Genomic DNA, 14,136 nt, shown 5'->3' with positions numbered 1-14,136 from the left:
GCCCAGTGGCCCTGCCACCGCAGGCGTGCCAGATGGTTTTGGGAGAGCTTCTATTTTTCCTCCCAACCTCAGCAATTCCCCCTTCATCCCACCTTTTCACAACTGCTTCTGACCCAGAACAAATAAATGACTTTTCATTCAGTCACTAAGCAAACATGCCCCGGGGCCCACTCTGAGCAGAGCACAGGGGAGAACAGTGCTGGCCAGCAACGTGCAAACCTCAGGCCGTGAGCAGGGGACGGCTCGCCAAGAATCAGCACATATTTGTCCCATGAGCAAATGGGTCAGGATTGGATACCACATTGATGATGTGAGCTATAGGCAGAGGAGGTACTGTGACTGGGAGGCTACCAGCCGACCCTCTTCAGGGAAACAGAGAAGCTAGGCTTTGCGGGAACGTGTATTTTCTAGGGTGCTGTCTACTGCACGTTTTCAGAGAAAAATAATCATACAGCCAGGGCCGGCCATGCCAGGTGTAAAGCCAGCAGCTATTCCCGCTTCTAACTCTGTTCAGCAGGTCCCAGAGGATGTGTTGAAAAGGCAGTCGGGGCAGTCTTGTCCCCTCGCCTATGATTGGTCTCATTCTGGCCAACATAAGGAGAAAGTGTGTCCGTGTGTGAAAGACCTAAGAAGTGAGGCTTTTTACCATCCTTTCCTCTGCTTGAGGAGATGTGATGTTGGTGCTCTGCAGCCATCTTGGGCCCATGAGGAGAGAATGGCACGACAGGAAGATGAAAAGGACCTGAGTCCTTGTTGTCACTGCTGAGCTATTAAGCTAACTCAGATGCACCAAAGTCCAGACTCCTCGTTATGTGAGATAATAAAGACTTCGCTGCGTAAGCCGGTTTTAACTGGGTGCTCCATGGCAAGCAAACACATCCAAACTCCCACCCATACAAACACGTCAACTTGTCTTACTTGGGAGCATAATTGCAGACGAGGTAGACCGCATTCTCCCAAACCTCTCCCCAGACGGTCATCCTCCGGCAGGTGTTCACAGCACAGCCAATCTTGTTGGTGGTGGCCCAAACAATCTGAAAAGATGACATCTGTTTGTCACAGCTCAAGGGACAAGGCACAAAAGGGTGATGTAATCTGGCCTGGATGGATGTGTAAGGTGCTAGCACTGAAGAGGTTTGTGGTGAAGAGTTGGGGAGGCAGATATTAGTCCCTAGCTCATTGAAGATAAATGGATTTTCTTAAAAAGCAAGCAAGTGGGCCAGGAGCAGCGGCTCACGCCTGTAATCCCAGCACTTTGGGAGGTTGAGGCGGGTGGATCGCGAGGTCAGGAGTTCAAGACCAGCCTGACCAACATGGTGAGGTCAGAACTATTTTTAGTAGAAACCCCTTCTCTATTAAAAATACAAAAATTAGCTGGGCGTGGTGGCACATGCCTGTGATCCCAGCGACTCGGGAGGCTGAGGCAGGAGAATCGCTTGAACCTGGGAGGTGGAGATTGCAGTGAACCAAGATTGCACCACTGCACTCCAGCCTGGGTGACAGAGCGAGACTCCATTTCAAAAAAAAAAAAGCAAGCAAGCAAGCAAACAAACCGCCACACAATGACAATGCCCCAGCAGTGTCAAATTGCCATTAAAGTTGGTTGGGTACAGTAGCTCACACCTGTAATCCCAACTCTTGGGGAAGCTGGAGGAGGAGGCTCGCAGGAGCCCAGGAGTTGGAGACCAGCCTGAACAACATAGCCAGACCCACCTCTACAAAAACTACAAAAATTAGCTGGGCCTGCTAGTGCACACCTGTAGTCCCAGGTACTCAGGAGGCTGAGGTGGGAGGACTGTTTGAGCCCAGGAGCTTGGTGCTGCACTGAGCTAAGGTCATGCCACTGCACTCCAGACCAGGTGGCAGCGAGACCCTGTCTCCAAGCCAAAAAAAAAAGAAGAGTTTGTAGTGCTCACTCTCAGTTTCTGGCCTTGCCAGTAACACACAACTTATTCCACCAGCTGTAGTTGGCATAGAACTGAATTTTTAAAAGTTAAGGCAGTAACAGCACTGAGGTTTTACAGATTTGGTCAGTCCATTAGGGGCAGAGCATAAACGACTGGGATTAGGGTGCAGGGCTGAGGTCGCGGCCAGTCCCCAAGGTACCTGTGTGTAGTGCGTGCACATGGGTCCCGAGCACCTCTCTGGACACCAGGGATTGCACTCGCTCGGGTAGGGGTAGGTGTAGTCCTTCACCTCGTCATACCAGGACTGCACGTGGAACCCGGGAGAGCGATACCTGCAGAGCAGAAACAGCTGCGTCCCAGCCCCTCCTGCCACCCGCCAATGGAGACAGCAGCAGCTATGGGCGGGTAGGAGGGAGGGAGGGCGAGGTGGGGGAACAGCCCCCAATTCCAGCAGCAGCCACGGGCAGGTAGGAGGGAGGGAGGCTGAGGCAAGGGAACAGCCCCCAATTCCAGCAGCACCTGGTACAGGTGCTTAAAACCATTATCAGTGAGGTGCTCACCTGGGGTCTCTATTAGGCTCCCCAGGTGGCCCACATATCACCTGCATGTGCAGGAAACTCTTAACTTAGCTAGCAATGAGTCCTTTTTCATGTCAATTAGGTGTTTGTTTTCAGGTACATTGGAGAAAGAATACCCAGCCCATGAGCCCGTATTTCACAGATATTATTGCCCAGGACCAAACCCGGTTAGGACGTGAGTCCATTTGAGGCTGAACGTGGTAGCTCAAGCCTGTAATCCCAGCACGTTGGGAGGCTGAGGCAAACGATCACCTGAGGTCAAGAGATCGAGACCAGCCTGGCCAACATGGCAAAACCCCGTCTCTACTAAAAAAAATTTAAAAATTATCTGGGTGTGGTAGTGCATGCCTGCAATCCCAGCTACATGGGAGACTGAGGCAGGAGAATCACTTGAATCCGGGAGGTGGAGGTTGCAGTGAGCTGAGATCGCACCACAGCACTCCACCCTGGGCAACAGAGCAAGACCCTGTCTCAAAAAAAAAAAAAGGGTGCCAACCTTGGCAGCTGAGGCTGAAGCAAAGGGGTGGTGGGCACAAAGTGATGACCTCATGGAGGATGTCCAGGGGCAGGTGCAGCTGGTGGCTGCCCCAGGAGCTGTTGATGGTGCCTGGGATTCTTCTTGGCAGGGAGGAGCCCAGGGTGGTGCTCCAGCTGATAAAATCTTAAATAAGAAGTTTCTGGCTGAGTGCAGTGGTTCACGCCTACAATCCCAGTATGTTGGGAGGCCGAGGCAGGTGGATCACTTGAGGTCAGAAGTTCGAGACCAGCCTGGCCAACATAGTGAAACCCTGTCTCTACTAAAAATGCAAAAATAAGCCAGGCATGGTGACACATGCCTGTAATCCCAGGTACTTGAGTGGCTGAGGCAGAGAATTGCTTGAACCGAGGAGGCAGAAGTTGCAGTGAACTGAAGCTGAGATCATGCCACTGCACTACAGCCTGGGAGACACAGGGAGACTCCATCTCAAAAACACAAAAAAAAAGAAAAAAAGAAAAAAGAAAGTTTCTTAGGCCGGACACAGTGACTATCCCTGTAACCCCAGCACTTGGAGATGCTGTGGTAAGCGTATCACTTGAGACCAAGAGTTCGAGACCAGCCTGGCGAACATGGCAAAACCCAGTCTCTACAAAAAACACAAAATTAGCTGGGCGTGGTGGTGTGCATTTCAGCTACTCGGGAGCCTGAGGCAGGAGAATCACTTGAACCTGGAAGGCAGAGGTTGCCGTAAGCCAAGATGGACCATTGCACTTCACCCTGGGCAACAGAGCAAGGCTCCATCTCAAAAAAAAAAAAAAAAAAAAAGAAGTTTCTTAAAGTGTTTGCGCACCTGACTGCAAAGCTCTGTGCACTTGGAGGCTTCTCTTGAATGAGCTTTTGGCTTTGTGTCTGGGTTTTTGGGTCCCCCAGCAGCTGAGGAAAGCAGCTGGCCATGACAACACTGAAACCTGAGGCTGGACGCTCCTCTTCACGGGGCGACAGGGACCCCTTTGCCCTGCCCTCCGAGGCTGGATTTGTTTCCAGCTTTCACTCTTTCCTGCTACAGGGGGTGCCCTCTCTGTGGTTTAGTTCATATTTTTCTATACACAGTCTTTTTTGTGGGGGGAGGTTAGGATTACAGGTGTGAGCCACTGTGCCCGGCCTTTTTTTTTAAACTAGGGGAATAACTAAACTGGGTGCAAGTCCAGTCACACTGTCACCAGCAAGTATAAACAAAGTGGTTTCAATGGAGAAAACGCTCACGGGGGAAATGACCGTTTTTAAGGGCGATGTGGTGAGGGAGGCAGTTCAAGGTCTTGTAACAATTACTGTCTGGGAACCGAGAGACGGCAGCGGGCAGCGGGCAGCGGCGTGCCCTGGGGCACACAGGGAGGAGGTAGGAGCAGAAGGCTGCTGGCCTCTCATCCGCTTTCCCGCAGACTCACACAGACTCAAGGCTGGCGCTGGCATGGCCGTGGGGAAAGGAGCCCACGGCTGCCCCAGGGCACCTTGCAAAGTCGGGGGCTCTTTTGCAAAGCAAGTTAGCAAAATTCCTTAAGAAGGGGGAAGTCTCTGTGCCCTTTGGCCCGTCAGGAGTAATCCTAATGCAAGCCTTCAAGTGAGACAAAGCGAAAGCCCAAACAAAAACGAGCCTGCAAGAGCCGACGTGTCAACTGTGGTCTGTCCACGGAGGGGCCATTAGGGCATTTGCAGGGCGAGGCTCATGACCGCTGTACCCTTGAAAATGTCCCGATATTGTGTGAAAAGGAAAAAAGAAGAAAGAGATTTCAAGGCGATCCAGGCCACAGTCGCAAGGCTGTAAAACTATGTCGGCGCCCAGCCAGGTGCCACAAAGGAGCCCCCGAAAATGCGAAGAGCCAGACCAGCTGGTGGACTACAGACCTCCTCGCTTTAGACACTTTCCTTTCCTATTACTGTAAGATGGTTTTTATAAAAGCTAACTTCAGCAGAGGAAAACCACGGTGAGGACCTGCCTCTGTGCAGTCGCAGCTGCTGATCTGCCGTGACACCTGCCGGGTTTGTCCCGGAAACGCACGGATGCAGAGGAAGGAGTGGCTGCCTGTGGCCGGATGAAACCCGGGCTAGGAAATCCCTCTGTGTGAAGGGAAAGCAAAGCCTCACCTACATTTTTAGAGGCTGTCTAAAGGCATTTTAGAGGCAGTGCAACTTTTCAAGAATTAGGGCAAAACAGACGTTGGTCCACATCCCGGATGGGTCTGAGGATGTGCATTCTGGCCCTGGGCATGGCACACGCACTGGTCTCATGTGGTCATTAGTTGTTGTCCTAGGTGTGGTCAAAGACATTTTTCCACTTTCCCCAATGAGACCAGACCTCAGCCCCCAGGAGGGACTTCCGGCCTCTTTGAGAGCATAGATATGTGGTCCAGGTGACTTTGGGGAAGGCTAGTCGGCTGCATTTAATAGACAAACATCAATGCCTCCTATGGGAGACAAACCACTGCCAGACACAGCAGCCTCAGGGGTCTGCAGAAGTTAATGAGTCCCCTGATGGCTGGATGACACGGGAAAGGCAAAGGGCGTCTTCCCAACACGGTGGAACGAACCTGGCTCAGCCTGAAACAGTGTGCAGAGCCAGACAGAAATGAGCCACCACGAACACAGCAGCTCACCCCACAGGAACAGGGACTCAAGAATGCAGCACAGGAGATGGAATGGAAAACCCAAACTACAGGCTCATGCCTGTCATCCCCACACTGGAGGAGGCCGAGGTGGTGGATCACTTGAGGCCAGGAGTTCGAGACCACCCTGGCCAACATGATGAAACTCTGTCTATTAAAAATAAGAAAAGTAGCCAGGCATGCTGGCACCTGCCTACAGTCGCAGCTAATGGGGAGCTGAGGCTTGACAATCTCTTGAACCTGGGAGGTGGAAGTTGCAGTGAGCCACTGCACTCCATCCTGGATGCCAGAATCAGACCCTGTCTCAAAAAAAGAAGAAAGAAAACCCAAACTATACACTTTAATCAATCCTCAGTGTCTGGGGTCAGCCAACCAAGCTTGAATACATTTTGTCAGTTACTCAGGAGTGTTCCTGGGTGCTGAGCCTCAGTTTACCCGAATATCGATGGGAGGGATGGTGTCTTTGCAGGGTGAACTTGATAATGGGCACAAGTGCTGAGCCTGGCACATGGCAATGGGGACCTTCAGCAGCTGCAGGGGAGCTTGTGGCTCTTACCTGCCCCAGTGGGCGGCCAGGTTCTGCCCGATGGACACCAGAAGACTTGTGGGCCCGTGCTCCCAGATGCACTGGCTGGCCCACGCTGCTGCTGACTTCTCCAGCTCATCATCCCAGGTCTGCAGGAGGAAGAGAAACAGGCACCAGGAGGTGAGGATGAGGGAGGGGCATAAGAAACTTAAATGCAGCAACGCCCCAGCCTGGGTCCCGCTGAGCCCACAGCCAGTGCTCTGTTGCTGTATCTCAGGCTTCCTAAATTAGCCAGGGGGGCGTGGCAGGCCAGAGGTGCCAGCTCCAAACCTGTCCTCAGGCCTCCTGTTGGGCCTCTCACTTGCCAGAGGTCCTGGGCAGATGTCTTCTCTCTGGGCCTCAGTGTCTATGACACAGAAGTGGCCCTGCTGAGTGACCTCTGAAGCTAACACAGCACACTGTGTGGAAGGAAAGGGGGAGGTCAGCAGCCATCTCCAGGAACGGGCTTGGCCTGGGAGCCCATCCCGATGACCACGGCTTCCTCTCCTTACAAGTGTTCCACGCACACCAGGCCTCGGGCTTTACCCCAATCTTTTCATTACATCCTAACAGGGGGCCTCTGAAGTAGACCCTTCTTATCCCCATTTCACAGGCAAGCAAATCAAGGCTTGGAGAAGCATGCCAATTTCCCCGGGTCCCACAGCCAGCTGGCTGCAGAACCAGGACTTAACCCAGGTCTTCAGGACCCTGGAGCCGGAGCTGTCTCCATGTATGCAGCTGTGTGTGGTCCACACAGGTAATAAGTTGATGCTATTCCTAGACCAAGGGCTGGAAATGATAAGTTATCTGTGTGGTGCAGGATCAGCGCTCTGAATGCAGGTCCTGGAATGGCTGTGTGAGCCTAGGCATGCTGTTGCCCTCTCTGAGCCTCACTGTCCTCATCTGTAACGTGGGCATGTCCACAGCCCTCAATGTGCGCAGTCATGGGGATGGGAAACCCAGGAGGGGGTGCCCAGCCCAGGGCCTGGCTGCAGTCAGGGAGGCTTTATCCACATCAGCCGCACTCAGACCTGCAGGGAAAAGCAGCTGAGGTCCCCTGCAGGGGATTTTAGACACTTGCTGGCCACCTGTGGGGCCACATGGCAAGAAGGGCCCTGAGATGAATGGACGCCGCCTTTCAGTTGGAAGATAGAAAGTGCCCGAGATGGACTGGGGCAGTGGCTCATGCCTGTCATCCCAGCACTGTGGGAGGCCGAGGAGGGCAGATTACTTGAGGTCAGGAGTTGGAGACCAGCCTGGCCAACGTGGTGAAACCCGTCTCTACTAAAAATACAAAAATTAGCTAGGCCTGCACGAAATGAGACGAGAGAGAGAGAGAGAGAGAGAGAGAGAGAGAGAGAGAGAGAGAGAGAGAGAGAGAGAGAGAGAAAGAAGAGAGGAGAGAGGAGAGAGAAGGAAGGAAGGAAGGGAAAAGAGAGAGAGAGAGAGAAGGCAGTGCCAGAGATGGACGGCAGGGACGGCCGCAGTGTGGATGTACTCAACACCACAGAATGTCACCTTCAAAATGGTTAAAATGGTCAATTTTATAGTTTGTATATTTTTCCACAATAAAAACAAATTGACAAGTGACATCTTCAGCTTGCCCAGCCCTGCTTACCTCCCAGCACGGCCCATCCTGAATCAGCAGGACCTGGGCAGGGGTCTGGGCAGAGACTCTGAAGACAGGCTCTGCAGCCCAGCCTCCCCAGGAACAACCAGGTGTCCTGGGATAGAACCCCGTGAACAGCGCAAGCATGTCCTTTCTCCTCTTCAGAGGACAGACTCCAGAAAGCCCCGATGGCAGCAGGCAGCTGATGCTTTGCTTCCCCTGCAGTCCTCCGGACCGAAGCTCCAGCTCTGAGCAGGCAGAGGCTGGCCTCCCTCCCTCTGCACACCCAGCCCCAGGTACACAGCAGATGACCGTGGAAGCATCTGCTTAGCCCTGGGAACCCCCAGCAGGAAGTACCTGCCCAACACAACGGCACCCACGCTTCCCTCTCTCCCTCTGTCCCACCAAGACTCCTCAACCGGCACCCACCTTCCCTCTCTCCCTCTGTCCCACCGAGACTCCTCAACCGGCACCCACGCTTCCCTCTCTCCCTCTGTCCCACCAAGACTCCTCAACCGGCACCCACGCTTCCCTCTCTCCCTCTGTCCCACCAAGACTCCTCAACCGGCACCCACCTTCCCTCTCTCCCTCTGTCCCACCGAGACTCCTCAACCGGCACCCACGCTTCCCTCTCTCCCTCTGTCCCACCGAGACTCCTCAACCGGCACCCACGCTTCCCTCTCTCCCTCTGTCCCACCGAGACTCCTCAACCGGCACCCACGCTTCCCTCTCTCCCTCTGTCCCACCGAGACTCCTCAACCGGCACCCACGCTTCCCTCTCTCCCTCTGTCCCACCGAGACTCCTCAACCGGCACCCACGCTTCCCTCTCTCCCTCTGTCCCACCGAGATTCCTCAACCGGCACCCATGCTTCCCTCTCTCCCTCTGTCCCACCGAGACTCCTCAACCGGCACCCACCTTCCCTCTCTCCCTCTGTCCCACCGAGACTCCTCAACCGGCACCCACGCTTCCCTCTCTCCCTCTGTCCCACCGAGACTCCTCAACCGGCACCCACGCTTCCCTCTCTCCCTCTGTCCCACCGAGATTCCTCAACCGGCACCCACGCTTCCCTCTCTCCCTCTGTCCCACCGAGACTCTTCAACTGGCACCCACCTTCCCCTCTCTCCCACTGTCCCACCAAGACTCCTCAACCGCCAAGGGACAACAAACCTTGAGTCTCAGAGAGGTGAAGTAACCTGCCTGAGGTCACACAGCCAGGAAGGCGTTGACAACCCCCTCTTGTCTGGCTACAAAGGGGGCTCTTCCTGCTTTGCATACTGTAACCAAGTGCCAGACCCACCCCGCCAAAATAAGTTACTGAAATATGCTAATGCAACATGCGACATACATATGCAACACACTAAATGATAACAGTGCTAACGTCGCTTAGAACCGCTCATGCGTCACCTCACCACCCCTCCAAACAGCCCTGTGAGAAAGGGGTTCTTGTTCCCATCGTGCAGGTGAGAATATAAACAGACAGGCTAAGCAATCTGCCCGAAGTCACACAGCTGGCCAGGGACAGAGCTGGAGAGGCAGGCGGGCTGGCTCCAGAGCCTGTCCACTCATAATACGTCAGAACAGGCTGCTCAACTCTGGGGTTTTAGAATCCACCTTTCAGTGCTAAGGCTGTTTGGAAGGACTGTGGCGTGAAGCCACAGTGGGCAGGGTTTAGCAGGAAGCCACGCTTCGGAGACGCTCTCTCAAGTCTGCATTGCTATTTGGGTGTGAACAAGAGCAGAGGGGAAGGCAGTACAGGGCTGAAGGCACCGGGCTGAGGGCCGGGGCCTCTGCCTTCCCTGCCTGTTCCAAGGCAGCCTCAGTAACATCCATGAAGGCTCAGCCTCCCCAGCAGGCCAGCCTTTTAGACCAAAGGCCCCAGATCTCAACTCCACTCCTGAAACATCACCAAGTCAGCAAACAGGAAAACATGCAAGGCCCCTGCGGCTGCCGGGCAGCCTGACTTTCCCTGCTGCAAAGAAGCTCCTTCCACTGGTGCTAAGTCTGGCGTGAAACTGGAGGACCCCGCAGTGCAGGGAGAAAAAGACCCGCAGGAACCCGGCCTGCTCCAGACCGGGAGGCAGGAAGCATCTGGGATCCCAGGGGCGGCAGCTCAGTCACGCTCCAGTCCCAGATGCCGACAACCTCTCCAGAGAGACGTGGGGCCTCCTTGCCCCACAAGGACCAAGGCCAAGCCACCAGGGTTGCACGGATGGGACATTTGATGGGTCTCAACGTTCCTGTGGCCCCTTTCCTTTCATTTCTTGTAAAGCAACTCTTCCAACAGCATTTTCCAACCAGCCCCCTCTGCTCTTAGAAATTGGAGGTGAAAAAGAAAAACTAGCATTGGGCACGGTGGCTCATGCCTGTAATCCCAGCACTTTGGGAGGCTGAGGTGGGTGGATTGTTTGAGGTCAGGAGTTCAAGACCAGCCTGGCAAACATGGTGAAACTCTGCCTCTACTAAAAATACAAAAGTTGGCCAGGCATGGTGGTGGGCGCCTGTAATCCCCGCTACTCAGGAGGCTGAGGCAGGAGAATCACTTGAACCTGGGAGGTGGAGATGCAGTGAGCCGAGATCGCGCCATTGGATTCCAGCCTGGGTGACATAGTGAGACCATTGAAAGAAAAAGAAGAAAGGCAGAAAGGGAGGGAGGAAGGGAGGGAGGGAGGGAGGAAGAAAGGAAGGAAGGAGGGAGGGAAGGAAGGAAGGAGGGAGGGAAGGAAGGAAAGAAGGGAGGGAAGGAAAGAAGGGAGGGAAGGAAAGAAGGGAGGGAGGGAGGGTAAGAGGGAGGAAGAAGGGAAGGAAGGAAGGAGGGAAGGAAGGAAGGAAGGAGGGAAGGAAGGGAGGGAAGGAGGGTGGGAGTGTGGGAGGGAGGAAGGGAGGGAGGTGGGAGTGAGGGAGGGAGGGAGGGAGGGAGGGAGGGAGGGAGGGAGGGAGGAAGAGAGGACTTAGAAGAGGAAGGGAGCCTGTTCAGGGGAAAGCAGACAGGAGGGAGAGCTGGTGGTTCTGGGGGAAGGCTTGCAGGTCTTCCAGCTTCTGCTCCACCCCTTCAGAAGCAGCCCCTCGGGCTGGGTGGCTCTGCTCCCAGGAGCCTTCCACACAGTGCCTCCAGAGCTTGGAGCAAGAGAGAAAGCCCAAAGAGAAAGCTCAAAGAGAAAGCATGTGTTGCCCAGACCCATGGACAACGCCTCCCAGGTCTTTGGAGGAGCTCTTGTTCTTCACTCCCCATCTCCCACCGAAGTCCTGCCCCATCACCCCTCACCTGCCCATCACCTGCCTGTCAGAGCCACCTAGCAGCAGCCTTGCTGCCTCCCACTGGGCCCTGCAATCCTCTCCCCTGCACAGGAGATGTCCTTCACTGCTGGCTGAGCTCACGCCTGGAATCCCAGCTCTTTGGGAGGCCGAGGTGGGAGGATCACTTGAGATCAGGGGTTCGTGACCTGCCTGGCCAACATGGTGAAACCCCATCTCTACTAAAAATACAAAAAATTAGCTGGGCATGGTGGTGGGCACATGTAATCCCAGCTACTCAAAAGGCTGAGTCAGAAGAATCACTTGAACCTGGGAGCTCGAGGTTGCAGTGAGCGAAGATGGCACCATTGCACTCCAGCCAGGGTGACAGAGAGAGACTCTGTCTCAAAAGCAAATAAACAACAATGATATATATGTATTAACAGCTACTACGTGCAGGCGGGGCAGCTTTGAATCACAGCCTCACCATTTGTAGCCGCATGGTTTGTGCAAGTCCTTTAAAGGTGAACCTCTCTGAGCCTCAGTTTTCTCCTCCGCAAATTCACGCGAAGACTTTGTTTTCCAGGGTTAAAGAGGACACAGTGCAAGCAGCACAGAATAGCCACTCAACACTCAGGCCATGACCCTCCGTGGCAGCACTGTTGGGGAGACAGGGGTCATCACCTGGGCCAGCTCAGCCTGTGACAAAGGAACGTGACCACAGCTTTAAAGATGCAGATGAGGCTGCATCCTGTCTACCAGAGAAGTCACAGCAGGGACCACGGGTGACAATGTCTGTACCCAAAGTGGCAAAGACTCAGACTCTGGGAGAGATGTGGATTTTTTTTTTTGAGATGAAGTTTTGCTCTTGTTGCCCAGGCTAGAGTACAATGACGCAATCTCAGCTCACAACCTCTGCCTCCCCGGTTCAAGTGATTCTCCTGCCTCAGCCTCCCGAGTAGCTGGGATTATACACATGCGCCACCACGCCTGGCTAATTTTGTATTTTTAGTAGAGATAGGGTTTCTCCATGTTGGTCAGGCTGGTCTCGAACTCCCAACCTCAGGTGATCCACCCACCTTGGTCTCTCAAAGTGCTGGGATTACAGGCGTGCCCAGTCTGTTTTTTGAGACAGGATCTTGCTCTGTCACCCAGGCTGGAGTATAGTGGCACAGTCTCAGCTCACTGTAGCCTCAACCTCCTGGGCTCAAGCGATCCTCATTCAGCACCCACCCCTCAGTAGCTGGAACTACAGGTGTGCACCACTGCGCCCAGCTAACTTTTGGATTTTTTTGTTTTGCCATGTTACCCAGGCTGGAACGTGGGTTTGTTTAAAAAGCCATTCATAGCTGATGGATGGACAACGTGGAGGCTCCTGGTTGGTGAACAAGGAGTGACCCTAGAAGACTGTGTTCCATTTCCCTGTCATTCTGGAAAACCAGCCAGGAAGGAAGTTTCCACACTGGAACTGGGGGATAAATGGCAGCATCCTCCAACCACACCTAGAACACCCATAACAAGCGCTCAGGAGGGTTGACCTTGGCTGTCTTCTGTCAGCATTGGCTCCTTCCTGGTTAGCAAAGACTAGGGGTCAAGGGAGGCAGGGTTAGTCCGTACTGGGCCTTCACAGCCTCAACTCATCTCACCGTAATGGGAACCACGCGAGGAAGTACTCTCAAAAGGGAAAGTGAGACTCACGCTGGCTAAGGAGGTGTCGAGGTCATGCAGCTAGCCTGTGGCAGAGCCGAGATCAGCAGCAGCAGAGCCCGGGCTCCTCCCCACTCTGCCTCCAGGAGGGCCTCCAGGTAGGAAGAGCTGTTCCCAGTGGAGCTACCAAGAGTGACATGAAGGCAGTGAGGGAGGCTCTGCACAGGGAACCCACGTGTATTGTTTTGGCAGCACGTTAAGAGCACAGCCAGAGCCAGACATGGTGGCTCGTGCCTATAATCCTAGCACTTGGAAAGTCTGAGACAGGAGGATGGCTGCAGCCTAGCAGTTCAAGACCAGCCTGAGCAGCAGAGCAAGACCCTCATCTCTACAAAATATTTAAAATCTAGCTGGGCGCTGTGCATGCCTATAGTTCCGGCTACCCGGGAGGCTGAAGCAGGATCGCTTAACCCCAGAAGTCTGAGGTCTCAGGGCATGATGATTGCAGCATTGCACTCCAGCCTCGGTGGCAGAGCGAGACCCTGTCTCAAAACAAACAAACAGAATAGAACAGAGTCAGGACGCTCGCCTGCCAGAGGAGACCCCAAGCCAGCCGTCCCACACTGGCTGGGGATCAGAGCAGGCTGGTGGCCTGGCCCCACCCCCCGTGCCAGCCTCTGTGGGCAGAGCCGGCTCTCACCATGTACTCCATGTTGGAGGCTGGAGGCTGCACCTGGCCCCGAAGCTTGTTGTGAAGCATGAGGATCTCCTCCTTGTCCTCCCTGGGGATGGCCCTGCGGATCCGCGAGTGAGACTCGTTGTGCTGGTATCTGCTAAGCAGCTCCTCTAAGAGAGTGACGTTGGGCAAGAGGTAGCCTTGGGATCCGCAGACCAGGAACAGCAGCCCCAAGGGGACAACACGGCCTAGGACACAGCTCATGGCTCCACTCCTGTGGCAACTATGGCACTAACAGGGAAGCCTGGGCTCCTGGGGCAGAGCTGGGCACTCGAACTCTGAAAGGAAGCAGAGGGTGGTGGGAGAAGTTGCGTTAATAGGAGTCAGTCACAGCGCAGGCTGGAGCAGCGAACACAGCGCGAACGACACTCTCCATTTTGCAGATATGGAAACGGAGGCTCACAGAAGCTGAACAGCCAAGGTCCCACTGACAGGAAGTGGTGGAGCTGGGATTTATGCCAAGGGTTTCCAGCGAGGCGAGCTGTCTGGATTCCAAAGAGGATAACCCAGAACAGGTCCTCCCAGTCTCAAGTTTCCCTTGAGAGAGTCCCTGTATTTTCTAATTCTGAGTCAGCATTGCTTCCTCATTCAGGACTCAGGTGAATCTCTGGCACAAATTAGCTTCTATCTCCTGCCCCCAAGGGGATTGGTAACGTCATTTCCCATCACCAAAGGGTGCTCCGTGACCAACGTTGATAGCAAATGTCTAGTCCCTGTGTAATG

At 54.3% G+C, this 14,136-nt stretch overlaps 1 protein-coding gene across 2 annotated transcripts in view; it reads right to left on the bottom strand.

The window, feature by feature from the left end:
- Positions 1 to 14,136, bottom strand: part of CRISPLD2 (cysteine rich secretory protein LCCL domain containing 2) — a 124,582-nt gene that overhangs the window by 91,002 nt on the left and 19,444 nt on the right. For both annotated transcript variants that reach the window (XR_013530240.1, XM_035281684.3), the window contains exons 2-5: positions 13,378 to 13,691; positions 6,180 to 6,298; positions 2,107 to 2,239; positions 919 to 1,034 (exon numbers count right to left, since the gene is read on the bottom strand). Coding sequence is in view for 1 of the 2 variants with exons in the window: in XM_035281684.3 (XP_035137575.3) it covers positions 919 to 1,034; positions 2,107 to 2,239; positions 6,180 to 6,298; positions 13,378 to 13,617 (608 nt within the window). In the remaining variant the exon portion in view is untranslated. The remainder of the gene's footprint in view (positions 1 to 918; positions 1,035 to 2,106; positions 2,240 to 6,179; positions 6,299 to 13,377; positions 13,692 to 14,136) is intronic.

Source organism: Callithrix jacchus, chromosome 20 (assembly GCF_049354715.1).
Source record: "Callithrix jacchus isolate 240 chromosome 20, calJac240_pri, whole genome shotgun sequence".
Classification (NCBI taxonomy): domain Eukaryota; kingdom Metazoa; phylum Chordata; class Mammalia; order Primates; family Cebidae; genus Callithrix; species Callithrix jacchus.
Note: the sequence above shows the minus strand (reverse complement) of the source record. Positions and strands in the feature narration are given on the sequence as shown.